A 27,373-nucleotide genomic window follows, 5' to 3' on the forward strand; every position below is an offset into this window, starting at 1 on the left:
TTGTTCTGTCCTCAATTCAAAATCACAAATTTCAGTTACTGTATTTTTTGGACTATAAGTCACTCTGGAGTATAAGTTGCACCAGAAAAAATGCATAATGAAGAAGAAAAAAACATATATACACCGGACTACAAGTCGCACTTTTTGGGGGAAATATATTTTATAAAAACAGAGACCAGGAACCGACATTTTATCTTGAAAGTCAAGTTCTAGTAAAAACAATAGAAGACAACAGACTGTTAACGTCACATATGAACAGTTCTTCAGATAAACTATAGCAGACAGAGCACATCTTCCTCTTCTGTGTAGCTGTCGTCAGACTCAGCATCAGTTCCAGCTAGAATTATTTTGGCCTTTCTGAATCCCGACAGGATGATTTCGGTGTCACTGAAGTCCAGGCTTTGTACATCCATTCATTCCATTGTTTTCATCCATGTTTGAATCAAATCCAAAGTGCGGAAATGTAATTTATTTATTTTTTTTTATGTTCAATTTTTTATGTATTCATAAGGTGGAGGCTTTAATATAAGCCCTTTTGGGTTTTTCGTTTCTTTCGGCACTTACTTTTTATCTAGTGTGTGTGTTTTTTATTGTTATGTTATACGTGCAAAATAAATAAATAAATAAAAATAAAATTCTGTGACTTCCAGGAAAGTTGCACGGTGCACCCTCCTGGTTGCCGTGAAGCTGGGTTCTCCATCCTCGCTTTCTGACTGTCCCTCATAAGTTTCTCGCTCACTCCAAACTTTCTTTCTGCTGCTCAATTACCGTTTTCGACTTGCAGCAGGACAGCGGCTCTTTCTGCAGGAGACATCCGCAGTAGAGGGCAATATGACAGTTTTACAGGAGTAGCAGATACTGACACACAAGCCTAGAGCCTCCTGCAGGTGTCAGTCTGAACATTTTAATATATAAGCCGCACTGGAGTATAAGTTGCAGGAAACACCCAAACCATGAAAAAAAAGTGCGACCTATAGTCCGACAAATATGGTAACTGTGAAAATATATTTACAGTATGAGGTTAAAGTCACTTCTACTTCTATGAATTAAAAGCACACTAACTTCTACACATCACATAAGCCATTTTTCAGTCATTTGCAATAAATTTACATCTGATGCCCTCCCAGATTCTGTTAGTATTTACGTCAGCACAAAATGTCTGTCTTATGCTCCCTTATGGCTGCACTGCTCTGAATAACATTTGAAACACGACTTTAGTTCTAATGTATGCCTTACGCTCTCTGAAGGGCAGGCTGGGGTTGCTGATGGGGCTGTAGCTGAGCAGCAGGAGGGGGCGCTGTGGGGACGTGTGGGGCAGATTGACCGCCTTCATGCTGCCCTCTAGCGGCAGCTCGTGTCCCAGGTGCAGTACGAGCTGCTGCTGAGGAGGTACTGCGGTCTGAGAGCTCAACTCCTCCAGGAACACAGACACTCTGCAGAGGGACACACGAGGTTAGAGGGTGACATTAGACATAAGTGAACTCCAACGGCTCTGATGCAGCTATTGAAAGTACAGAATATACTTAACATCAGCATCTTTCTCTCATTCACTTTCTATTAAATGTATCCTATCTTAGTGTTCATTTGCCCAAACTGTGAATATATTTGAAAATTTGTTAAAAAGTGTATTTCTTTTTGTTATAATAATGGACAATTCTTTGTAAACTTGAATAACTTGAATAAAATACTAAAGAAAAGACGTATACTAGCCATATACTAGCTCTCATATAAGATCAAGATCATTACAAAATTCAAAAAAGTCAAAATTTCAGTATCGATCCAAGTTCAAATGAGTATCTAGGTGGGGACTTGCAAGTCATGACTTGGACTCAAGTCAGACTTGAGTCACTATTTTTAGAACTTGAGACTTGAATTGATAAAATTAACTAAGACTTGGGACTCGACTTGGACTTGAAGGTCAGTGACTTGGGACTTAACTCAGACTTGAGCCCTGTGACTTGAGAAGACTTGAGAAGCACTTTTAAATCTGAATTCTTTCTATTCTGACCATAATGATTCACACTAAGATCTTGCACAGACATTTAAAAAGGAAAAAAAATACTAAATTAATATCTACATCTTTTATATACTCTATAAATACTCATATATAAATATACCATGACCTTTAAGTACAATTTATCTTAAAATTCATATAAATTGCAGACATCTAAGCTATATTTGGTACTTTGGTTTAAAGACTCGAAATGACTTGAAGCTCAAAACAGATGACTTGGACTTGACTTGGCCTTATGAGCCAGTGACTTGTGACTTGACTCGAATTTGAGGTCAAAGACTTGAGACTTACTTGAGACTTGCAAAACAAAGACTTGGTCCCACCTCTGAATCTACTTTTTAGTACTTTTAATATCAATTAGTATCTGCAATAATGTAATCTATATTTTTACATTATTCTTCAGATCTAGTGACGAAAATAATTTGGATAAGATTTGATCAAGGAGGCTTTTTAAAAACATCTCTATCAATCAAATGTTTGCAGCTCAAATCCTGCTCTTGACATAAACATCATCAATAGACCCACAGGTGCAATTCAAGCTCCCACAAATAAATGCTGCTGTTGTGTCCTTGGGCAACACACGTAACCCAGCTTGCCCCCAGTGTCCGTGTACACGAGTGTATGAATGTGTGTGAATGAGTGAGTGGTGATTTGAGTGACAGCACTACATAAAAATGTGATCGTGTGACCATATCTATGTATACAGCATTCACAGCTATGTTTACAGACGAAAGAACGTACAATTATTGAAATGAAAGACAGTGTGTGTGTGTCCGTACGTGCTGTAGTGGTGTATGTAGACGCAGTGTTCAGAGGCCTGCTGCAGACAGAACACATGCACGGGGAGTCTCTGGAGAATGTTTGTGGTTGCCGTGAAAAACTGATCAAACCCCCAGCACTTGTCCTGATCAGCCTCCAGGACTCCAGCCAGGACAGGGACCAGCTGCACCCTCAGACCCCTGCAGGGACACACAGTGGACATGTATTCACACACTGGTTTCAAGTTAAAGGGAAGACTAGCTCCACTACTTTGGATGGGTAATGGCCACTTGCAGATGCCTTATTTACTATGACTAATACATCATAAACAAGGGTACACATCTATACAGCACTATTTCAGGCATTTATAACCACTTTTGGGTTAATAGAAAATCCAACAAAAAATAGTGACATGTCAATACAAGAAAAAAGCCATATTGTCCAGTTTTAATATTGGCCCTAAACATGCATGTCTATTTATGGTGGGAGGAGCTGAACGTACTAAATGATAAACTGAGACAATAATATTTCATAATAGTAATATAAAAGAAAATACCGTATTTTTCAGACTATAAGTCACACTTTTTTCATGGTTTGGGTGTTTCCTGTGACTTATACTCCGGTGCAACTTATATGTTAAAATTTTCACACTGACAGCCACGAGAGGCTCTAGGCTTGTGTGCTCCTGTATCACTGTCACTTCACACTCTACAGCTCATGTCGGCTGCAGAAGAAAGAGAAAGAGCCACTGTCCTGTCTGGTATCATGTCAGTCGATCGCACCATTACTTCTGTATCACTGACAATTTAAAATTTAAACAAACATAAAGACAACGGAAACCATCCTGTCAAAGGTCGGAATAATTCTAACTGAAACTGATGCTGAGTCTGATGACAGCTACACAGAAGAGGAAGCGGCGCTCCTTTTACCTCCGGAGGTCACAGAGTTTGTCAGAAGTGACACCGAGGATGAAGAATTGAATGGATTTAGTGATTTGGAGTGAGATGGAGAGTTTGGTAAACTTGTTCTGTTCTGTTGTTTATTCTATAGTTATCTGAAGAACTGTTCATATGTGATGTTAACAGTCTGTTGTTCTCTGTTCTATTGTTATTACTAGAACTTGACTTTCAAGATGAAATGTTGGTTCCTGGTCTCAGATTTTATAAAATACATTTCCCCCCAAAAATGCACCTTATAGTCTGGTGCAACTTATAAATGTTTTTCTCTTCTTCATTATGCATTTTTTGGCTGGTGCGACTTATACTCTGGAGCGATTTATAGTCCGAAAAATACGATACTATGATTTAATGCTAAAATTCACATTCTATTGTCTATTGTTTTAAATTATGGTTTCAGAATTGGTATTGAATATCGAGTCTATTCTTTAGAATCGAAATCGAGTTTGACATTTTAGTATCAACAGTATTTAGTGTCAACAAGAGTGTAGAAAAACATGCATAAGCTATAAACATTTTTATCATTTCTCAGTGTGTCCACAAGAGGGCAACTAAATGTATTTATCTAGTTCACTGGGTACATTTAAATGAAGTGTTAGTAGTAACATCTATCAGACAATGATAAACTGTATAATGTGTTTATTGTGATAAATACAGCCTGTGTACTTGTAGTAGTGTTGTCACGATACTAAAATCTCAGACTCAAGAAAAAAATGAGGTCAGTACGGGAAAAAAAGCCATATTTCCCAGCCTTAATATTAGCCTTATACATGCACTTTCTGTTTATAACAGGAGGAAGTTAAATGAACCACTGATAAATTAAGACAATAGTATTTCATAACAGTGTCTCTGGTTCCTACTGTGAGAGTCTGCAGCTGTGGGGAAGCTGGTAGCTCCACTCGATGGGCCCTGCCTCCACCCGCTGCACTCCGGCTATGGCTCCTGTGGGCTTCTCTGTGGTGATTTTGTACCTGAAAACACATAATCATAAAGGAATTTGGTCTGCCAGTGCTTCATGTTAGTAACTAAAAGTATAAATCTTAATTACAAATTAAACTACATAAAAGATAATTATAATTTTTCCCTGCGTTATGTGCTGTATTCTTTTTGTGATATCAAAATTCAATTCAAAATTCAAATTAATTCATACATTTAGACTATTTGCTCCAGAAATGGCATGTGAAATGGAATAATTACTGGGCTGCAAGTAAATAGTCCAATGCCTGTTTCCTGTTTCTATTGGACGTTGATATTTTTAAATACATTTTTAACCAAAACTCAAAACGTCTATGTTAGAGCATATTCATGAAAGTGTATTATTCATAAAAATCTTAATCTTTGTAGCTCTTATTCATTTCATACTGATTAAATGGTCTATAGAAAATCATTCCAAACTATTTCACTTCCTCCTCACCAGTGTCTATACTAGTAAACAATTCTAGAAAAGTCTTTACTCTAGTCCGTTGTTGCTCTTACATGGTGGGCTTGTTTCTGCGTGGTCCTCCGTAGGGCATAAAGGGGAGGGTCCCGGTGGCCGCGTGGTAAAACGTCACCCCGATGCTCCACAGATCCACGTTCACGCCGTACGATTTCTGATGAGGCTTTCTGAGGACGGCGCGCTCGTACATGTCTGGGTGCTGCGTAGAATAGTGTTAAAAGTGTCAAAAATCTGATACTAATTGATACTAAAACTACTTTGAACAGGTATTGATACTGAGAAAAGTCATTCACAGGACAGAAGTACTGTGATAAAGAAACATGCATAAAATGAAAATATTTTTAGCATTTCTCATTGTATCCACCAGAGGGCAACTAAATGTTTTCATGCACATCACTGGGTACATTTACATGGCCAGAACAATTGGGTGTAATAAGGAATCCTAAAAATTATATATTATATATTTTTGGCACAAGGTAACATGCAAAAAAGAAACCTGATAATCCATCATATTTGACAGCATGTCTTAATCTGATAATTACCTTTGGAATTATCTCCTATTAAAATATGATGAGCTATTGCCAGTTGTCAAGCTGTTGTCAAGGTTGTGATATTAAAAGGTCTTATATTACACAGAATTGACTCTTGTGAGCTTTAAGTCATGTTAGAATGCTGTTAGAATGCACACATACTTGAGCATTTCTTAGTCTATATTGTGTACATCTCCAAAGCTCAAAATGCTCTGTTCCACCTTGTAATGTCATGAAGTGGTAGTTTTCAAGTTAACAGCTCCTTTTAATGTTTGTTCAGTAGAGACTGGCAATAATAATTTTAGTGAAGGTGTATGAAGTATTACACATGACAAACAGAATGTTTTTGGATGAACACAGCCTAAACATGCAGGGTTTGTGTGTGTGAATGAAACAAAACAAAACTCCAGGTCTGTTTTTGTTGAGGAAGCAACATTATAACACAGATCAGAAAATAGTGTAACATGGGCCCTTTAACAATATAATTATATCAACAACACAGATAGAGTCAAAGTCAAATAATATGGTCCCAGTCCCGGTCTCAGTTCTGGTCTGAGTCCCGGTCTGGTCCCAGTCTGGTCCCGGTTTCCTGATCACCCGACATCTGGGCCAGTCCCGACACTCTGGGTTCAGTTCTGGTTTAGTCCTGGTTCAGTTCTGGTTTAGTCCTGGTTTAGGACTGAGACCGGGACTGGACCCAGGCCCAGGACCAGGCCCAGGGAGTGAGACCAGGACTGAGACTAGGACTGAAACTGGTTTAAAACTGGTTTAGACCTGGCTTAGTCCTGGTTTAGTCTGGCATCACAGTTTAAGTCACGGAAATGGGAATTGTGACTATCCGTTTTTTTCCATTATTCATTTAAACACAAAATCAAAAAATGAAAAACCGAATCATTATCCATTTTTTCATTTTGGTTTTGGAGGCAAATAATGAAGAAAACAGTTGTTTTTTAATTTTCTTATTTTTGGTTTTATATTGAAAAACTAATGAACGAATGATACATGGATTCTATATTAGCTCTGATCCATTCACTGTTGACCCAATTAAGTGATCTTTTTCTTCAAATTTTTATCTAGTGTTGAACACTAAAACTAGTATTGACACTAGTTAAATTAGTATCAGGGAATCAATATTTTTGACAGGACTCACATGCAACATATTTTATGTAGAAGTCATCAAGCTTTCTGATTTGAGAATTTAAATTACCACCAGAATTATCAGTAGAATCAATATTGGATTTGTAAACAGTTTGCTTTAAATCAGACACTATATAATAACATATAAGAGCTTAAAATATGTCAAAATGAAGTGAAATACTAACAACAAGTAACAAGTACCAGACAATGATATACTGTATAATGTATTTATTGTGATGTTAGCTGGTGTACTTGTAGAAGGGCTGTCATGATACTAAAATTTCAGACTCAATACTTGATACTAAGGAATAGACTTGATCCTCAATACTGATTCTGATAGCATGATAATAATAAAAAACTCTTTATTTAGACCACATAATGTGATTTTCAACATTAAATCATAGTCCTTTTTTTTTTTTCTATTCCCATATGGTCTTATATCTCTGTAATCCCTCAGTGGTGAAGGTGAATATGACTTTTTTAGTATGATAGTATCTGCTCAGTTTCAGTAGTGCTTGGATAACCCTAACTTTTGATGTGTAGAGTTGATGACATGTGACAGGATGCAGTTGTTGGTCACAGATGTAGGTCAGATAAACTTCTCTCACCAGATATTCCTCTGTGCCGTAGATGGACATGAATTTCTCGTCGTCCTCCAGTTCTCGCGCGGCGCCGAAGTCGGTCAGTTTGTAAATGGAGCGTCCGTCCTCTCCCACCTGACGAATGATGTTCCCAGGTTTAATGTCCCTGTGCACCACGCCATTCTCACGCAGATGGTTCATGCCCTGCACTGAGAGATGGATGGAAAGATAGAAAAAAAGATATTAAAAACACATTTGAGTAAAAAAATAGATAAATAAAATACAAGCAAAAATTAAAGACATATCCCTATTATTTAGCTGTAGGTACTGCATACTTCCAAAGTGGTTTTAAACAACAAAAGTCATATTGGTGTTTTTTAAGATTTAAAGTGATGTCATATATACTAATACTAAAATAATAATACTCTCAGATGGGACAGATTTCGTTATAGATTATATTGTACTGCCATGAAATATCTAAAAAAAACTCACAAATATGTAATCTGATTAGTTATATTAATGACTAGACCTGTTATACCAAAAAACTGCATTTTAAGAATATTCATTTTAGCTGCTCCCTGTATTAAACAGTATTGGTCTAAAGAATGTAGTCATGTCATCTGAAACCCACCAGTACACTGAAGTGGACTCATTTTGTGATTGTCAGTGGTCATCACAGAAGGGTGGATGAATAATTCACAAAATTGTTTTAATTTATATTTTAAAATATTTGAAGGCTTTGGGGTTTACATATGAATGTGTAGGTAAGAAGAAAGATCTTTATCATCTTTGACTGTGTTTGTCCTCAAATGTAAAGCATCTTCCGGTATCTTGAAAAGCATTATAGCATATACAGTATGTCCTGGGCACCTCCCTCGGGAGGTGTTCCAGGCATGTCCCACTGGGAGGAGGCCCCGGAGGAAGACCCAGGACACGCTGGAGGGACTATGTCTCTTGGCTGGTCTGGGAACACCTTAGGGTTCCCCTGGAGGAGCTGGAGGAAATGTCTGGGGTGAAGGAAGTCTGGGAGTCCCTGCTTAGACTGCTGCCCCCGCGACCCAGCCCCGGATAAGCGGAAGAAAATGGATGGATGGATGCAGTATGTGTCATGAATTATAATTCAATGGCTCTAAAACATTTAACACCAACAACTATCACTGAAAAACTGTGACTTTCAGATTACCAACAAATATAAATGAAGTCTATAACAGGACGAAACCAGTCTAATCTAGCGCTGAACCAGGTCTAAAAGTGGACTACATGATTCCCACTGTAGTTCTGAACAAGAAATGATCCAAAGGAAGACACTCTAAATGAGGCAAACCATAAACTGAAGCGCTGTCCAAGCACCATCTGTATCAAATATAATGATACAGTAATATGATGCACTGACCTACACACTGCAGCACAGTGAGGAACTCTGCTTCAGCCAGACCAAAGGCGTTCTCTGGATCCTCCAGTAAACTCAGCAGACTACCTCCAGGACAATACTCCATCACCAGAACCTTCTGCTTGGACGGCAACTTTCAATACACAACAGGAAGATGTGGTTAATACAAACGCACATTTCAATAACAATGTAACTATATACAAATATCACTAGAGTTTGTTCTGTTCTATAGGCCACATTTAATACATTATAATGATACTTTGGATTTATCAGGAGCTTTTTTAAGACATCAAATGACATTGTTCTTTCACTCCACAGCTGGGGTTGGTCACATGGTTACTTCTGCAACCACCTCTGTCACAGTACTTAGAGTGTCTTATTGACCTTATTAAAGTCCCTTCACTTTTGACTCTAAATGCTACTAATTAAACTGTGCTTTCTTTGTAGTGGGAAGTGGAAATCCCATTAATTTCAATGAGGAACAAAAGAGAAGTTTTTCTGCTTAAGTATGATATACAGTAAGTTGATCAGTGTAAAATGTTCAGTGTTCAGACGTGCACCAACAAGTCACACAGCACTGATTCTCTGAGGGCCTCATTTTAAAGCCTATAGTCCTTATAGAACTGGATTACTGTTTGGAGCAGCAGCTGAATAGTCAGAGCTGTATTTTTATGTCAGACTTTGACATTTGTGTTGTGCTCTGTGCTGCCTTCCTCATCACGTGATACTTCTGAGTACAGTGCAGCCAGGAACACCACATCAATCTAATCAGACTGGAAACTGTCACAGTAGTTTACACCTGATGTGAGGCTACAAATCTGCACCAATGGCCCCAGACATACATATGTAAAGTGTGATATGTGATTGTGAAACATATTAAATAATGAAGAATAAACCATTAGAATCTTTGGTACCGCTCTGGTATATAAATTAACAAAAGAAGGCAACATTTCTCTCAATTTTCAAAACATTGCCAAACTTAATACCAGTTTATATGGAGGTTACAGGGGCACAAGCAATTCATATTTGACTCAATATAATATTTGGAGAAAAAAAAATAACTTTTTGGTTCTGCTGATAATAAAAATGTAATAAAGTATAATTAGTATTGCCTGTTTTTGTGCAAGATCATTTTAGACTATAGGGCGTCACCATAGTCTCCTCTATTCATGAGAAACATCTACAAAGTCATCAAATATCAATGCAGAACAGGATACCGCCAGTTATTTTTCATCTTTCTACCCTATGGTGTGGTGTGTGCAGACTGCGGTGAATCTGGTAACATCGTAGTCTTCGGCTCTATCATTTTCCACCCTCCATTTTGATCTCTTCTTCCGTTTCGACCTACCTCCTCCACGGCGTGCAGTCTGATGATGTTGTTGTGGTTGAGTTTCCGGAGCATTTCAAACTCTCTCATCTGGACCTCGTGTGGGCGATTATAACTGACCACATTAAACACTTTCACCGCCACCAGCTCCCCGGTCCGCTGAACACATAGGAAAGTTTCCAAATAGTTTAATATCCACGACTATAAGCAAAAAGTACATCCATATACACAATTTGAAGATACACAAGTAGGCCTGTCATGATAATTACTATATTGACTTGTAAATGACAGAAGGAACAATACTTTTTGGTATTTATTGTAGGGACTTTTTCATTGCACTAGGGAAAAATGTGGTTCTTTTTCTCTACTACAACACAGACAACAATTTGATCTGTGTAGAGGACTGAAATATGAACTATGACTCATTATAGATACAAACAAACTACTCAAGTTCAGCATACGTTATGTACTGCAGTTTGTGTTTTTTTAACAGTATTATACATTTAGAATACTTTTTTGTGGTTGATTCTGCTTTATAGTTTGGTTTCAGTATTATCATTTATCATGTATATTTATTTCAACAACGTATCTTACTTAATGTGCAATGGTGACAGGCTTATACACAAGTGTAAGTGGCCTTCAATGAGAACTTTAAATTAAAGGAACAGTTTGGAATTTTGGACATAGGGCCTCATTTCCTAGTGAGCCAAAGTGCTGGAGACGTGTGGAGACACTTTCTAAAATAATCCATCCAGTCCTTGTTTTTGCAGAGGTCGCTGGTGCTAGGCTAGTGCATGTCAATGGCCATAGTTATCCTGCCACTAAAAACAGTCTTACCCACTCCACAAAACACCCAAAGCAAAACAAATACAAGGCCAGACTATCGATGTAAATGTCTGTGTTTATAGAATAATGTTTGAAATAAAACTAACCTTGCGTTGCATGTTAAGGGACTATTTTCTCATATAGCAGTCCGCCTCTGCCAAGCTTTCTATCAGGAACTACAACTCACTGCTGCTGCTCAGCCATAAATCCTTCAAATGCAAGGTTGGTTTTACTTCTAAAATTATTCTATCAACACAGACATTCACATGGACAGTCTGGTGTAATAATAGATTTGCTTCAGGTGTTTTGTGGAGTGGGTAAGACTGTTTTTAGTGGCAGGATAACTATGGCCATTGACATACACTAGCCTAGCACCAGCGACCGCTGCAAATACAAGGACTGGCTGGAATATTTAAAAAAGTGTCTCTGCACGTCTCCAACACTCTGACTCACTAGGAAATGAGGCCCTATGTCCAAAATTCCGAACTGTCCCTTTAAATATAATATAATAGGGCTGTAACTAACGATTATTATCAGTTGATATGCTGACTAGTTAAATGATAATTTCTGTACACTGAGATATAATTATATTTTAAGCAAATAAAGGTTGAAACATAGTCCAGAAGATAATGATAAGACTTATCAATATATGACTATTTTAATATTTGACGAGTCACAATGATTCGGAGTAACATATTATTAGTATGTTAGAACTACTGATACTACAACAACTGCTATTACTACTACAACTGCTACTGCTGTTACCATTACTACTACTGCTGTTGCTGCTACTACTTATAGCACACTATTAGTATTAAACTGTTACTACTATGGATACTACTGTGACTAACTACAACTATTATTAATGCTGCTACTGCTAACTCAACCATTAAAACTACTACTACCACTACTACTACTACAAATACTCATGCAATTTCTTACAAGTATTATGACTACTACATCATGTTTGTCTCGCCTCAAATGATGTACTGGTGTCAGCAGTTACATGCACACTCAAAATCAGAGTATGAAGATGAAGACCATGAACTTAGCTCCATTTCAGTGTAGACTACAAGAAGAAATAACAGTTCTAAGCACTTTTAAGTCCTAGGTCTTTGGATTAAGTCTTGTCAAGGCATTTCAAAGGAAAAAGTAGTATATTAACAGTTTAGTTAACCTCCACAAAATATCGCAATAAATATCATACCGCGAGGTTCATACCGTGACAATATCGTATCGTGAGACTTGGACATCGTTACACCCCCACCAATGACATTAAACAGCAAAGGCAACTGATTTATTTCGGATCACGGTCCGAAGTCATTTAAAGAATCCTAAATGCTCAGATATCAAATAATAATTAGATTTTGGTGTACATGTGAACAAAGCCAGTGATTTAACCGTTATCCTTATTGCATTAATAAAATAATGAAAGGTTGCCCAATAGACTGTAAAAAGACGTGGACTAAGAGAGTGTGACATCACCCATAGCGTTTGGCTCCAGTCAAATGAAGCTCACAAAGCTAGCAGTTGTAGGAGAGAATTTGGAGCCAGTTTCATATTAGGAATGGAAGTATTTATGGATAAAAACCACCAGGATCTTGCAGAGCAAGTTAATACGAACATTTTAAGACCAAAATGACAAGGCTCACAGCAGCAGTTACAGAGAGAGGAGTGACAATTTTTCAATGTAAAGTCAACTGGAGCCAGAATCGATGGAGAGTATGTCGATTTATATATACAGTCTATTGGTTGGACTTAGTAAAATGTCCAATAATGAGCAGAAACAGAGTGAGTATTTGTAGTACACCGTAGTTATTTGCAGTATTACCTTGTTGCGAGCCTTATAGACGCTGGCCGTAGCTCCCTGCCCGAGTATGTCCTGTAGTGACCACAGGTAGTTGACTGTACTCGCCGTCATCACCGCCATCTTTGAAGCAGCGATTCAACACACTGAAACAATGCAAAAAAAACAAAACATGAGTAAATAGATAGGGATGCAATAATTCTTAAATCAGAATGAGAAAAATAAACAAAATCTGATTTTTTTTCTAAACAACAATTCACTTTATCTGTATATATTCTCACTATAGAAGAAAAGTCTAGGGCTGTGCAATTAGTAAAATTTGAATTGAGTTTTATTCATTTCCAATTGTCAGTGATCAGAAAATTAAAGGTGCAATGTGTAACTTTTCTGGTGGAGAGTCCATCAAATGCTTTTCTCCATGGAGATGTTATTGCTTCGTCTGGAAAGTTTTAAGGTATGGTCTTAAACCTTTCTTTCATCACGGAGACCAAACCAGACCAAGTTACAGGTCAGATCTGTGGAGAGAATGACATCTCCATAGTAACACGAAGGCAATAGATATGAAGATAAATATGTTGTAAAATGGGAGAGCGTGTAAACTTGATTTGAGAACTTGTAGAATATAATGTGAGAATGTGTAGAACAAAACTTTGATTTTGTAATTGCCTATTTTCACCGTGACTGTATATTCAGCACACACGTATATGAAAATAGGCAATTACACATTAAAAGTTTTGTTCTACACATTCTCACATTATATTCTATGAGTTCTCAAGTCAAGTCTCTCCCATTTAGCAACATGTTTACCTTTATAGATAGACTCCCAACCAAAAAGTTACACAGTGCACCTTTAAGACTGAATGCAATTTTTGTGTTATTTTAAATTAGATCAAACAAATTAAATCTGAAAATAGTGAGACAAAAGTGATTATTTTTGTCATACTGCCTAGTCCTAACTATAATCCTTAATGAATGGAGTTTTATAATGGATTACACAGTAGTTCTTACACAGTAACTCCACTGTTTAGTCTTTCTATATTATAATTTTACTGTTTGCTAAGTCTGTCAACATATTTTGCTTCTCAAACTGTAGGCTACACTGAATTTGCATACTGACATGGCTCGTGTCTGATAAGCCTCCCCCAGTGTAAACACGAGGAAGTATTTCACGTGTATTACTGAAGTAGGCTATCTTATATCTATATAACTGGCCATACAACGTGAAGGACACCACCATTGTAGGAAAATGTCACTATAGTTTGTTTTATAACTAACGACAGCAGCTTTGATCAAGTTAGCACAAGGTTAACGCGTTTAAACATGCCCAAATGTGTTTATATTGTTTACATTTTATCCTGACACTTGGCAAAAGTGGTCTAAGAAGTTACTAACGTGTATATAGCTGGTCCTATCCCTAATAATTAACCAGATCAACTTGAAAATCGTATTATTTTCAGCAAAACTACTCATTTAAGCTTCAAACCCCCGCAGCGCACAGTCTCACCTGTGATGGCGGCTCCACACGGACAGACAGGTAGAGCGCACGTCGCAGCCGCAGGTGAGTGCTGATCTCCGGGGGGATTTTCTGGAGCACAGCCGGGAGTTGGAGGATCATTCGCGGCGTGCTGTTTGGGAAGTGTTGCTCTTTCTTTTTTCTACGCCCCTAATCTGACGAGAAAGGCGGAAATACGTGTAGGCTGCGTGTGTTTTCCGGTGCATGCACAGACTTTGACGCACAAGACGTAAAAGCCACCCCCGTCACGTTCTGGCGCGTACTGATAATGTCCATGATAATATCGATGTTTTTGGCCAGTGAGGTTCAATTGTTTCCTTTTCATCAATGAGAACACAACTGAACGAAGTTTCCCACCAGAGCACATGTTTCATATTGAGATAGAAGATGCATTTTTACTTAAAAGAAGTTTGTACTGTCACCATGTTTTCTTGCATTGTTTATGATTTTTTTTCAAGCTTTTGATCACTGAAATGTACTGCTGAAATTCACCCCAAAACATAAAAGTTTAGTTCAACAGAAAGTGTCCTTAAATAGGTAATGCTTAATATGGCAAATCAGGTTGATAAACAACAAAGGAATATATGATGTTATTACATGAACTAAAATATCCTCCAAAACTGAAATTCTCTAATCGAAAACAGACTGGGAATAAACAGGTTCTTCAAACAGGGAATAATGACAGATTCAGATTCAGATTTTCAGATAGAGTACTTGAGTGGTCAACAATCTAGCAAAGACTGAATGAACAGAGGGGGGATATATAGAACAGAGGGAGGGTATAGAGCAGGGGTCTCCAGCCTTTTTTCTCCCTTGAGCTACTTTTTGTAATACGGAAATGTCAGAGAGCTACTCATTTTAGGGGTTGCCAGAAATGGAGATGCTGTACAGTTAGACGTCTATAAAATATAAACCATTATCAAGTAATCAGTGGAGAAAATTAGGCATCAAAATGATACATTTACACTGGAAATATGCATTTAATGAATCAAATTTGAGTTATCCTGTACAATATGTATAATACAGAAATCCCTTGATGAGCTACTTGGAAGGGGGTGGAGAGCTACAGGTTGGAGATCCCTGATATAGAGACAATCCTGGAATGATAAGGGAATGAGTGGCAGCTGTAGAAAAAACAGGGAGGTAGAAAAAAAAAGGACCGAACAGACTGGGAAATAGAGCTGGACTGGGGAAACACATGTAAACAAAAGGCAGAACTGTGACACGTACTGTTGGAGTGTTTCTCATACACCAGCATGTAAACTACTTTCAGTTGCGTGCTAGAATGGGAAATGTGGATTGTTTCGGATTATGTAATGAGCAGTTGAGGTCAGATCTCAGAGGTTAAGCAACACTGTGGGGGCCTGGTTAGTACTTGGATGGGAAACCATTAGGAATACCAGGTGCCACAGAGGGGAAGCTGTGGCTCTTCTGCATACTGCTGTGTCCTTTGGCACACTTTGCCCACATTGTGAATTATGAAAATGGTGTGTGAGTGTTGGTGGTGGTCGGAGGGGCCTGGCTGGTGCAGATTGTTAGTCTCACTTCATAAATAATGCATGAAATTGTTAAACGCCTGTGAGCATCTGGAAAAGTACTATACAAGACTAAGGCATTCAGTTAGCAGAGGAGAGCCCAAGTTGTTGTTTTGCGAGTCTCAAGTCTCAAGTATTAAGTCAAGTCCCATGTCAAATACAGGCAAGTCCAAGTTGAGCCTTGAGTCACTAGCTCATAAATCCAAGTCAAGTCCTAGTCATCTGCTTTGAGCTTCATGTCATTTAAAGTCTTTAAACCAAGCTTAGATTTTTGCAATTTATATGAACTTTAAACTAAATTGTTTTTAAAAAGTAATGGTATATTTATATATGAGTATTTATATAAGAGTTGTAGAAATGCTAATTTTTACTTTTTAAATGTCTTGACAAAATCTTAGTGTGAATCATTATGGTCAAAACAAAATTCAGATTTAAAAGTGCTTAACAACAGTTATTTTGTCATGTGTCTGCACTGAAAAGGAAGAATCACATTCTATGTAGTTCCCTCAATGTAGTTTGGCTGTGATGTACTATATAGTACTACAGTACATTTGAGGATACCATCTCAGTGCTTCAGTTACATCCAAAGTAACAAACAGAGAAGTGGGAGAGACATGTTCCAGTTTGTTCCTTTAAAATTCAGCACCGCATTTATCAACTGCAAAGAGAAAAATATTTTCTAAAAACATATACTTTTTTTTAGGAGATGCATCAAGTCTTCTCAAGTCACAGGCCTCGAGTCCAAGTCAAGTTCCAAGTCATTGACCTTCAAGTCTTAGTCCATATTATCAAGTCAAGTCTCAAGTCCTAAAAACAGTGACTCAATTCTGACTCATGTCCAAGTCGTGACTTGCAAGTCCTACCTCTGTCAATTAGTGTAGATGGAAATGAAGTTACTTCCTCATAATCTGGTACATTCCCTTTAAAGCTGCACTGTGTAACTTTGTTGCTTCTTGCTTGGGTTTGCTTGGGTTTAAGGCAGGGATGGACAAACTTTTTGTAAAATATTAATAGTTTTCGAGATAATCACTAATTTTAACAGTTCCTTTCTCTTAAAATTCTAATTGGAACGAAACAAATTTCCATTTATTGTTTTTCTGGTGATACACAACACACTGATCTACAGTCACACAACTAACATATACAAAAGTCATGAAAAATGATATTTTGGTTCCACAGTAGTAAACACAGACATTCTCATGTGTGACCAATATCACACAAATGTTCATGGGCCTGTACAGATACACACATTGCATTGTGGATATAACGATCATGTAATATGGGCTGTGCTCCTCATAAGCTGCTTCTGTGGTGATGAACTGACCCACCGATGCCTCATGGGGACCAGGTTGCTCTCTCTGATTGTAATGATTTTCAACAAGCGCAAAGCATTACAACAAAATCTGTCTTTCAAGTCCCATGGTATTTACTATTTATTGAAATGACTTTTAAAACACTGAAAATTATTATTACTCAAGTTTGGCGAGCCAGATTAAAAATATTAAAGGGTCCCATACAGCCCCCGAGCCGTAGTTTGCCCACCCCTGGTCTAAGGAGATAGATAAAAGCATGATTTCATTAGTAATAGAAATTAAAGATTGAACTAGTATATCTAGAGTGGTGGAGTGCCAAAAAGAATAAATAAAAACATGTAAACAATATATTTTAACAAAGCATTCAGTCATTTTTATAGCAAGCAATGTTTATTAAAAAAAACAGATTTACTACAAGAACTACACATAGAATTATATAAGGCCTATTTGATTAAACCACTATTGCTATTACTGTACATTAATATTGTACCAAAAAAGAGAAGAAAACAGAAAATGTACCTCTGAAATGTACAAGTGTGTATATACAAAGTACATCTGACACAGGATTTTCCAGAAATACAGATAAAACTATAAATAGATTTAACATTACAGTCTCTTTTTTAGTTTTAATTTCCACCGGACACGACAAATGCATATATCACAATATTCAGATCATCCGCACACAGTTTGCACACAGGCCAAAGGTTGTTCAAGTGCACAATGATTGAGATGGAGAAACTTCTATGCACAGAATCTGGCATTTAGAAAAAAAATATATTGTACATTTTTAGAAAGAAACTGGCGTTAGGAATGCATTTTGTGCTCTAGAAAATAGAAACTATAAGGAAAAGTTCAATGTGGTTTGACTGGAAATTCGTTGTTTTTTTAAGAAAGTGTCATTTCAAGGGGCGGGGCAAATCAGGATATTAACTATTTAAAATTCCCTCTTTGGCATTTTGTATGAGGGATGGATGACTAATAAAAGGAAACAGGAAAATTCAAGTTGGTTAATGCAAGAAAGCTCAACAGTCTCGCCCACGTCGAAGTTTGCTCTAGTTCAGGAAGTAAATTTTCCATAAATCGTTTTCCCAAGATTCAATTATTACACCAGCTACGTTGAAGATAATATCCTAAGATACTTTTAAACCTAAATTTGGTCCTAGTTCAGTCCATATGCGGTGCAAAAGTCCGGCATCTCGATTGTTGTTCTTCTGCTCCATAAACAATGCCTGTGAAGTGATGACGGATTTTAGACAGTCGAGTTGCGTCTGTGAATTCGTATTGGTACTGAAGAAAGCTTAATCTTAAATTTTCATTTAACTAACTTAATTTTTATACTTTAAACTTAAATTAACTTTTCAATTTGTATTCTGATGGATAAAATACACACAATGCATTTTGTGTACGACTGGACTCATTCGAGAGTTTACGAATATTTACTTTATGATCAACTATAGCCGAATATGCACAGAGTTCTTAGCCTGATTCATCAGCCAGTTTCACTTCGTGGAAACCGTCTGACCTCTCAGCATTAGAATTTGTTCGCTTGACGGTAGGCGGGTACTTTTTTTCATTTAATCAATCGCTGCTATTTGGTCGTGACGTATGTAATGCACCAAATCCTGTAGGAAGAAGGACAATAACGTCTTTCTCCTTGATAAAATTTACCAAACATTCTCTTTGTTGTGGCTTTTATCTCGATCTCGGGAATCGTTGCCAACACAGAATGTATGGCTCTTCGTTGATTGGCTGGTGCCCGAACTCGCACCAGCCAATCAGCAGTTCACAAAAAAGTCTAGTGTATTCTGATTCCTGATCTAGTCGCTGGAGAGAAATTAAATCTAGTGGACACACTAGGTGGCGCCAGCCTGACTACGGATATCTACACACGAATATTTCTGAAAACTTTCTTCCTCCATATTATTGCTTTGTCTGAAATGTTCCACAGTATGGTGTTAAACCTTTCTATCATCTTTGTGAGCAAAAAAAAAAAAAAAAAAGACTAAGTTACAGGTCAGATCTATGGAGAGGCGACCCCGCTCACAGTCAGAATGCCTGTTTTTCTCAGCATTTTTGAGATATGAAAACATTTGTAATGGAATAAATGTAAGGTTGAGCTGTTTTATGTCATACTGTGGGACATTCCAGAAAGAGCAATGACATAACCATAGAAACAAGAAGGTGACTGACCCCCATCCAAAAAGTTACATAGTGCACCTTTAGCACATAGCGCTTTCAAACTCCTACATAATTATATTTTTTGTTAAAATCTACGGGAAAAAAATTATGGGAAATTTATCTCGGAAACCAAGAGGTGGGTGTCACTATTGAGCTCCATTCGAACTACATACAACCAGCCAATCACAGAAAAGTTGCATAAACCCCGCCCCCTTTTTGATACATGATTCTGATTGGTCATGAGTGTGGTTATACAGGCTAATACTTAATACTTATTTAACAATGATAAAAACAAAACAAAAAAAAAGGCCTCATTCCATTTTTGGCAAACGCTAAAAATGTGAATTAATACTATTGATAAAGTGGAGATTTTTCTAGTAAATTCAAAAGCTACAATTGAGCAAGCTACAATGCGTTTTGGTCTTTTCAAAATAAAGCTGGTTTGCAATTGCAGTGACAAAGATAGACCCTTTCAAAGTAAATGCACAAATGATTTTCTGGATTTTCTGTCAAGTACGGCAACTGCGATTTGATTTTTCATTTTATGTTTTCAAACCGGGAATCAGTTCACAGTGCACATTTTAACAACATACAGGAGTGAGACTGAAATCCCGAAAAATAACGTCAGATTCGCATGCATTTCGGAATTTCCACAGGTCTAAACTCCAGGGTTATCCGGGTTAATAGGTGACTACATGACCACAGTGTCAAGAAACGATCACCCAGGCGTGGAACTGCAGTTGTTAAGAAAATGTTTAAGCCAAAATGCGGATACTTTGCAGCTGATGTCATCATCGTTCCCTGGGGGTGTGATTCTAACTGGAGGCAATGCTCTGTCTGATGATTTATTTTAGTACAATCTGATCAGAATGAGTTGCTTAAGTGGAACAGGTGAGCTGATTTATGCTCTTAAAGAAAAATACCAGTCACAAACTAGCCTTTTAGTTGAAAATCAAACTCCTAAACAGGACAATGAACGCTTGGACTGATCACAGGCTCCTGAAAATGAGTCGTTTAAATCCATTTGGTACTTTTTTCTTGAGTTTATAGATGCTTTTTGACAGTGTTTGCTAATGTGGGCACTATAACCATGTTTTTTTTTTGTGTGTTCTGATACCGGAGTGGGTTAAAAAGAGTCTTACTTCTTCTCACTCCATTTCGAGCAACAATCTTGCGCTGTCTGACGATTTATTTTAGTACAATCTGATCAAAAAGAGTTGCTTAGGTGATCTGATTTATGCTCTTGAACAAAAATGACAGTCGCAAACTAGCCTTTTTGTTGAAAATCAAACACCTAAACAGGACCATGAATGTTCAGACTGATCACAGCTCCTGGAAATGTGTTTAAAAGTTTATAGACGCTTTTTGACGGTGTTCGCTAATGTGGGCACTGTAACCATAGTGTTTTAGTCTTACTTCTTCTCACTCCATTTCGAGCAACAATCTTCATTCGTCTGAGACAATCTTAGGCCTCATCCACACTAGTATATATTCAAGTTGTTTTCGTTGCGGATGCAGTGTTCGTCCACACTAATCCGATGGAAAATGGCTCCAGAGACGGAAGGATCTGGTGCTGCCAGCTCCCATGAATTCATTTGATCTGATCTGGCACTGTGAGGACGCCTGAAAACGCTGACGTAGGTCTATGCGCCGCGCAAGTAATTCACTGCCAAAACGCTAAGAGGCTAGAATATATGTCCATTCATATATACAGTCTGTGCGTACGACCTGCAGACGTATAATCTCTGAAAAGTTTAATATGAACCATCTCCAACAAGATAGAAGCACAGAACAGACTCACCATCAGCAGAACACCCCTCTGTCACAGAAAGAACACTCATATTCCACTGAGTCATGTCCTTTAGTCCGACAGAAGCTGAACCACATCAGCGCACAAGAAGCGAGCTGTTTTTTGAGCACTTAGTTTATGCAAATGCGGTTTTAAGTTTTGTTTCTGTAAAGCATAAACAAATACGGGCAAAGCTGTGTGAATAGGGGAGGCTTGCGGACACAGAAACGACGTGTGTGGACGCAGATAGTTTCCGATACGGTGATACGTTTCAGTGTAAACGTAACCTTAGACTCAAATCGTACAGATTGAATAAAATCTCTACCACTTTCTTGAAATAAGGAAATGGAAGCAACTATATATAAACTACAATAAACATTCCACTTTAGAGATACATGTAGAACCCCTCCCCCCCAAGCGTCATGCCACTGCTGCAAAGTATCAGTTTCTCTTAAAAGGGTCTATATTGTCTCTGCATTCGCTTTAACCGCATACATAGAGTGCATATTCATTCATTTATCAACATGGTCCATTCGATTGGCCAAACAGTGATCAAAGTTGGTGCTTCTCAGACTGTGGTGGACTGGACATTCATGCATGCTCACATAGGCACACACACATGCTAACTTACACCTGTTTAAACCTGGTACACGGCTCCACATTTTCACCATAGCGTCAACAATCAACATGAGAAATTATATCAAAAACGCTAATATAAAATCGCATTGGATGAGGTGGTCACGGTTGTGCTTATCTCACTATTTGCAAAAAAAAGGGAATTCCTGCAACACCTAAATTTAGAAGAATCCAGGAAAGGTTATGTCACTTTAGTAGTTTTAGATATTTAGATTTTACTTTTTCCAATTTTTTTTTTCCTCAACAGGCCAAAAATTATCTGCCAATATGATTTTTTGTCTTACTCTAAAAGCGTACTGAATTTGATTTCAGTGTTCCAAAATGAATAACATTTCTGGTGTAATGTCCACCACCTGCTTGTCTCCACGGAGATGAAGTCGCTTGAATGTTCAACAGTTTGGCATTCAACATATCCATTTCACATTTATTCAGTAGATGCATCAAGAATCTTGGACTTCCGGTCATTGCGCAATGCATACTGGGAAGGATTTTCCGGAAAAGTGAGTATCAAACCAGTATTGATCCACAGGAAGGACCAAAAAGAAAACCTTTGACTGCAACGAACATTTTGTATGTGGAGCGCAATCAAAGCGGGATCCTGTTTGTTAAGCGAGAGGTACTTCGCTCTGGCGTTGACTTTTCAAATATACAAAATGTTCTCGAGATGATTTAGGCAGGCAAAGGTTTCCTTTTTGGTCCTTCCTGTGGATCAGTACTGCCCATCGCCTTCGCCTTTCACTATTTTTCAATTCCATTGGGAAGAGAAAGAGTTTGAACGGAGGTTTGCAGTCACACACATCTGATTCCCTTTTGCATTTATGGAGTTCACAAACAAATTTCTCAAGCCGTTTTCCGGTGTTAGGACATCCAACAACCACACAATTACAATGTCCGAATCCCAAAAGTAAAATACGACAATATCAGAACCAGAAACAAAAGTGATATGATTCAAAAGACTAGAAAAGATCGACTTTGTCAATAGACACGTCCCACTGGGAAAACAAACATGGCGGTTTGATGCTCACTTTTTCAGAAAATCCTTCCCAGTATGGATTGCGCAATGAATACAAGCGTTTTTATTGCTCAGAAATGCATCGAAAAATCCGTATTTTTTTTACTGTGAGTGAGATCGCCTCTCCACAAATCTGACCTGCAACTTGGCATGCTTGATCCACGGAGAAATTTAAGTTTAATGCTGTACTGTGGGACATTCCAGGCAAAGCAATAAGATCTTCATAGAGAAAAACGAGTGGTGTACCCTTCATCATCAGAATATTAAAAAAATATATATCCTAAAACATAAAGTAAAAACCAAAATTATAATTCTAGTAAATTTAACTGATGCAGATTTCCCATTTTTTGCAGTGCTCCATTATCCTCTGCGTCACGTTTCCAGTTATGAATATTAAACAACAAACATTAAAATAGTAAAAACCCTTTTGAATTTTAGTCCAAAAGTTAATTTCCAAGTTGTCATTAGTTTGCCTTTGTGGCTACTACTACTAGTACTACTACTACTACTGCTGCTGTTGCTGCTGCTGCTGTCCATGGCCCCAGCATGCATGAAAAACCTGAAGGGATGTTTTTAGCTGCCACAGAAAACCTCCACGCAGCCAGGTGGAGCTACGTGCACAGTCCCAAAATATCATCAATGTGTTCACTGGTCCGTTACATTGAGCGAAGAGAAAATTAAACGGTTTAAAACAGCCAGCTTGCTCTTTTGTTTATTGCTATACACATGTGAAGAGGCTGGCTTCACGTACACGAATTCTGTTGTTATGTTTGGGTATTCGTGGGTTACTTCCTGATTTGAAGGACTTGGTGAGGAGATATTTTTGATTTGAATAGATTAATAATCGTAAGGTAACTTCAAACCCATGTAAAGTCGGTAGTTCGTGGCCACCTGCACTTAGGGTTCTATAATATACCGTATTTTCCAGACTATTGAGCACACCTGAATATAAGCCGCATCAATGAAATTTTAACAAAATTTTAAAATTGTACATATATAGGCCACACCTGAATATAAGCAGCAGGTGTCCACTTCTTCAAGAACGTTTTTGAGTTCGGGCCGTCTGCTTTTATTGCCTCTGAAAGCTTTTGTCGTCTTTTTTGATTGAGTCAGTTCGTCGTGCTGCCGTCGCCAAAATCTCACCATCGACTCACTGATGTCGAGTTCACGTGCAGCAGCTCTGTTTCCTTATTCCACAGTCACATCAATCGTCTTTAACTTAAAAGCTGCATCATCTGCATTTCTTCGTGTGTTTCCCATGAGGAGGGTGTGTGTATGAAGCGCAAAATAACTGTTCAAAACTTCCTTGCCGTCTCTCCCAGCGCTCTACATCGCATGTCTCCTGCAGAAAGAGTCTCTGTTCTGTCTGTATCATGTCAGGTTCTCGGAGGATTTCAGCAGATTTCAGACTCTCACGGGGGAGGGGTTAGTTCTGTCAATCAGGTCTGACTGGATGTCCGGCTACTGAAGTTTGAGACATTTCTTCTCGTCATTTACGCAAACAAGTAAGACATATCCCCCTCACTAATGCTCATTTAACATCATAACTTATTTTATCACACGGCAATAAACTATTTGAGTGAACCCTAGATCCATGTGTAACTGCACATACAGCGGCGTTCTCTGCTCTCAGGCTGCGCATATCCACTGTGTTGCCAAACCATAGACCGTTTATATGAATGAACAATGTGCCAAACAAAGAATCCGTCCATATATTCACCGCATCGTTTTATTAGCCGCAGGGTTCAAAGTGTGAGAAAAAAAGTAGCGGCTTATAGTCCAGAATTTACGGTAATTGTATAATTGTATCCCTGTGGGTTTAAAATTAAAATCGGCACTACTGGTTTTTGTTTTGGCCAGTCAGAAGGCTTGAAAAAAAATGCGTTCTTTCTTAATTGTTACAGAGTTCGATGCAAAGTTTGTGTCTGTTGAACAAATATTTCACTGTTTATTTGAAATCTGGAGCTCAATTTGGTTGTTTCTGAAAAAAAAAAAAAAAAAAAAGTAAAATCCTGTATACATTATCTTTAAAATTTTAAATATCGATGAAAGAATGTGCGACTAAATATGGCAAATTTTAAAAGCGTGATTTTTGATGTATGCACGGTTTTACTAAATGAGCAATGCCCCAGTAGATTTGAGCCAAAAACATACAATTTCATCTTTCAGGTAGCATAAAAGCAAATTATATTAGTTTTTATCACCACAAATCCAAACTAAATTCATAGTTTAAATGCATAAATTGTATTAAAACTTCATTTGTGTACAGGTAGCCAGCCCCTTTCAAAGCGCTCTCATCCACTGCTGTTAAACGTCTCTTTTTGATACTACACAATCAAAGCACAACAAAATCACCATCTACAAATAATGGAAGAGGTGATAAAACATAAAGCTCTTAGTCACGTTTTGCTCATATTTGGACCATTTTTTTAAAGTCTTTGAGTGATTCAAAAAGGTCCAACTTTATTTATACAAGCAGCAAGTCAGTGTTGTATTTGTAGCTTTTCACAGTCTTAATATTCAAACACTTTTTTCCACTTGCAATAGGCCATTTGAAGAAAGAAAAATGTCTATATTACACATTTAAATAGTGCTTTTTGTATGTAAAGGCAAGGCCATCTCTTGCACACTCCAGTACAAATATTTAAAGTTGGATTTATCGAGTTGCAATTTTCCATCCGGAGTCCTGATCCCTTTAGAAAATAGGTTAAATCCAGTGACGCTCCCAGAATCTCTGATGGCAGAAGTCCTACAGGTGGAACAGGAAGGACTCAGGGGCAGATTGGCACAAGTCCATCTGGACACTTATATTTCAATGCTACATGTCATTTTGCAGCTGGTTTTGACATGAGAATAATAAAGTGTTCTGGCTGTTGTAACCAAAGCTCATTTAGATTAAAGGTTCAGTTTTATAAAATTTTGAGAAATAAATTTCCAACTAAATACTTAATTTCAGCTCACCTGGATTTTAAATTGTTTCCAGTGAAACAAAACATAAATCCAGGTTTGAACTAAATATCCTTTTACACCTGGAAGATTTCATAAAATATTTAGGCTTTATAAAAGCTCAACATTTTTATTATACTTATTGAACCCAAAGCACACACAGTGGAAAATGGTGATAGAATTTCATTAGTATATTGAGCCTTTTTTAGATGAATAAATGATCAAATTTATCAGGATGGGTTCTGTAACAATTATAAAAGAGCTGGTGAAAGCACAAAAGTCTTCTCTGTTAAAATGAGCTGTGATTAAAAAGACAAGAGCACCTCTCATGTTTGATACTCCATGTTAGTCGTCTAAGCAGGACATGATTTGTCATTGGCCTGTGGTGGAGGAGGTGGAGGGGGGGTATGGGTTAGAGAGTGTCCCACAGGAGGGGGCGCTGTGGGAGGGACAGTGGAGGTTGGAGACCCCATAGCAGGACTTCCACTGCCCCCGGTGCCTTTAGGAAACACCACAGGTTTGGGTCTGGTGGCTGGAGGTCTGAGCTCCCTGAAGGAGGGCACAGAGGTGGAGAGGGCGGAGGAAGAGAGGGAGGGGGAGGTGGCGGAGGGGAGGGGGCTCCGTGGTTGACTTTTGGGTCTGAAGGAGGAGGGCACATCGCTGGCAGAAGAGGCACTGCGCTGGAGCGGGTGTGGGTGGTGAGAGCTGGTCCCCTCGCTGTCCCGGAGCAGTCTGGAGTGGAGCGGGCTGGAGGGCTCAGATGCCCCCCCAGACCCCCCTCCTCCTCCCCCCACCCCCTTCAGCTGCTCCAGAGTGTCCAGCACCACGTCCGGGGTGTGTTTGGACGAGCTCTGACGCTCCAGCTCACGGAGCTCACTCAGTGCCGTGCTCATGGCCGCTTCTATGTCCTAGAAAAGATGATCAGAACAGCCCATTACAGGATGTGTAGTACTACAAGATTCAAATACAGTTCATCAGACTATTCACCATGGAAGATTCAACAGGCCACAGCACTGACACACAAGATGTCCAGCACACAGCCATATTTTAGATTCTAATTTATCCGGCCATAATGTGTTTGGCAACCTGGCAGAGGCCACTTGATTTGTGTTCTACACATTATAACTCTTAGATGGCTCTAAAAAAATTGCCTTGAAAATAATCAGGCAGACAAGTACTTCAAATGGATTGATGGAAGTGTCACAACAGAGAAGTGAAAAAGCACAGACAAAGTCTTTCCCGGTAACAAATGCAGAAATCGCTTTCCTCTGCACATTTTTCAAGAAGTCCTTAAGATGTGCATACTGTCATCTACATGTGCTGCTATGTTTGCTTTGGTTCGTTTGATTGCTTCACTGTTGGCTTCGCTGCTCTGTGATTGGACGCTCATGCAGTGACTCAAGCCCAAATGCAACAGCAGGAGAGGATCAAGATGGATTTTGTGAAATCACAAAAAATGTAGGAATTCATCTTGCAGGCCAAGGTAAACATTTTGATAGAACAGATTTATGGCTGAGTAGTTTTAGTTTTACCTGTGAACTGTGCTCCACTTGTGCGATGACTTCTGGGTCCAGCGGTCTGTGGTTACTGAAGCTTTTAGAGCGCCCTGCAGGAGTTGATTTACGCAACTGTGGGCTTTCCACCTAAAGACACAAAACAATATTAGTTTATTGTGTGACAGATATTA

At 38.3% G+C, this 27,373-nt stretch overlaps 2 protein-coding genes across 6 annotated transcripts in view; both read right to left on the bottom strand.

Annotated features, from left to right (window-relative positions):
* Positions 1 to 14,443, bottom strand: part of ikbke (inhibitor of nuclear factor kappa B kinase subunit epsilon) — a 257,205-nt gene extending 242,762 nt beyond the window's left edge. For both annotated transcript variants that reach the window (XR_008633096.1, XM_020920196.2), the window contains exons 1-9: positions 14,269 to 14,443; positions 12,789 to 12,910; positions 10,154 to 10,291; positions 8,809 to 8,938; positions 7,443 to 7,624; positions 5,206 to 5,366; positions 4,590 to 4,700; positions 2,794 to 2,973; positions 1,237 to 1,433 (exon numbers count right to left, since the gene is read on the bottom strand). Coding sequence is in view for 1 of the 2 variants with exons in the window: in XM_020920196.2 (XP_020775855.2) it covers positions 1,237 to 1,433; positions 2,794 to 2,973; positions 4,590 to 4,700; positions 5,206 to 5,366; positions 7,443 to 7,624; positions 8,809 to 8,938; positions 10,154 to 10,291; positions 12,789 to 12,887 (1,198 nt within the window). In the remaining variant the exon portion in view is untranslated. The remainder of the gene's footprint in view (positions 1 to 1,236; positions 1,434 to 2,793; positions 2,974 to 4,589; positions 4,701 to 5,205; positions 5,367 to 7,442; positions 7,625 to 8,808; positions 8,939 to 10,153; positions 10,292 to 12,788; positions 12,911 to 14,268) is intronic.
* A 3,050-nt stretch (positions 14,444 to 17,493) lies between these two features.
* The window catches only part of srgap2 (SLIT-ROBO Rho GTPase activating protein 2), a 161,967-nt gene continuing 152,087 nt past the window's right edge, over positions 17,494 to 27,373 (bottom strand). For all 4 annotated transcript variants that reach the window (XM_055160740.1, XM_020920199.2, XM_055160741.1 and 1 more), the window contains exons 22-23: positions 27,219 to 27,329; positions 17,494 to 26,594 (exon numbers count right to left, since the gene is read on the bottom strand). In XM_055160740.1, coding sequence (XP_055016715.1) covers positions 26,040 to 26,594; positions 27,219 to 27,329 — 666 coding nt within the window. In that variant the 3' untranslated portion in view covers positions 17,494 to 26,039. The remainder of the gene's footprint in view (positions 26,595 to 27,218; positions 27,330 to 27,373) is intronic.

The sequence above is a fragment of the Boleophthalmus pectinirostris genome, unplaced genomic scaffold (assembly GCF_026225935.1).
Source record: "Boleophthalmus pectinirostris isolate CB_2022bp ecotype Guang Dong unplaced genomic scaffold, ASM2622593v1 HiC_scaffold_3, whole genome shotgun sequence".
Taxonomy (NCBI): domain Eukaryota; kingdom Metazoa; phylum Chordata; class Actinopteri; order Gobiiformes; family Gobiidae; genus Boleophthalmus; species Boleophthalmus pectinirostris.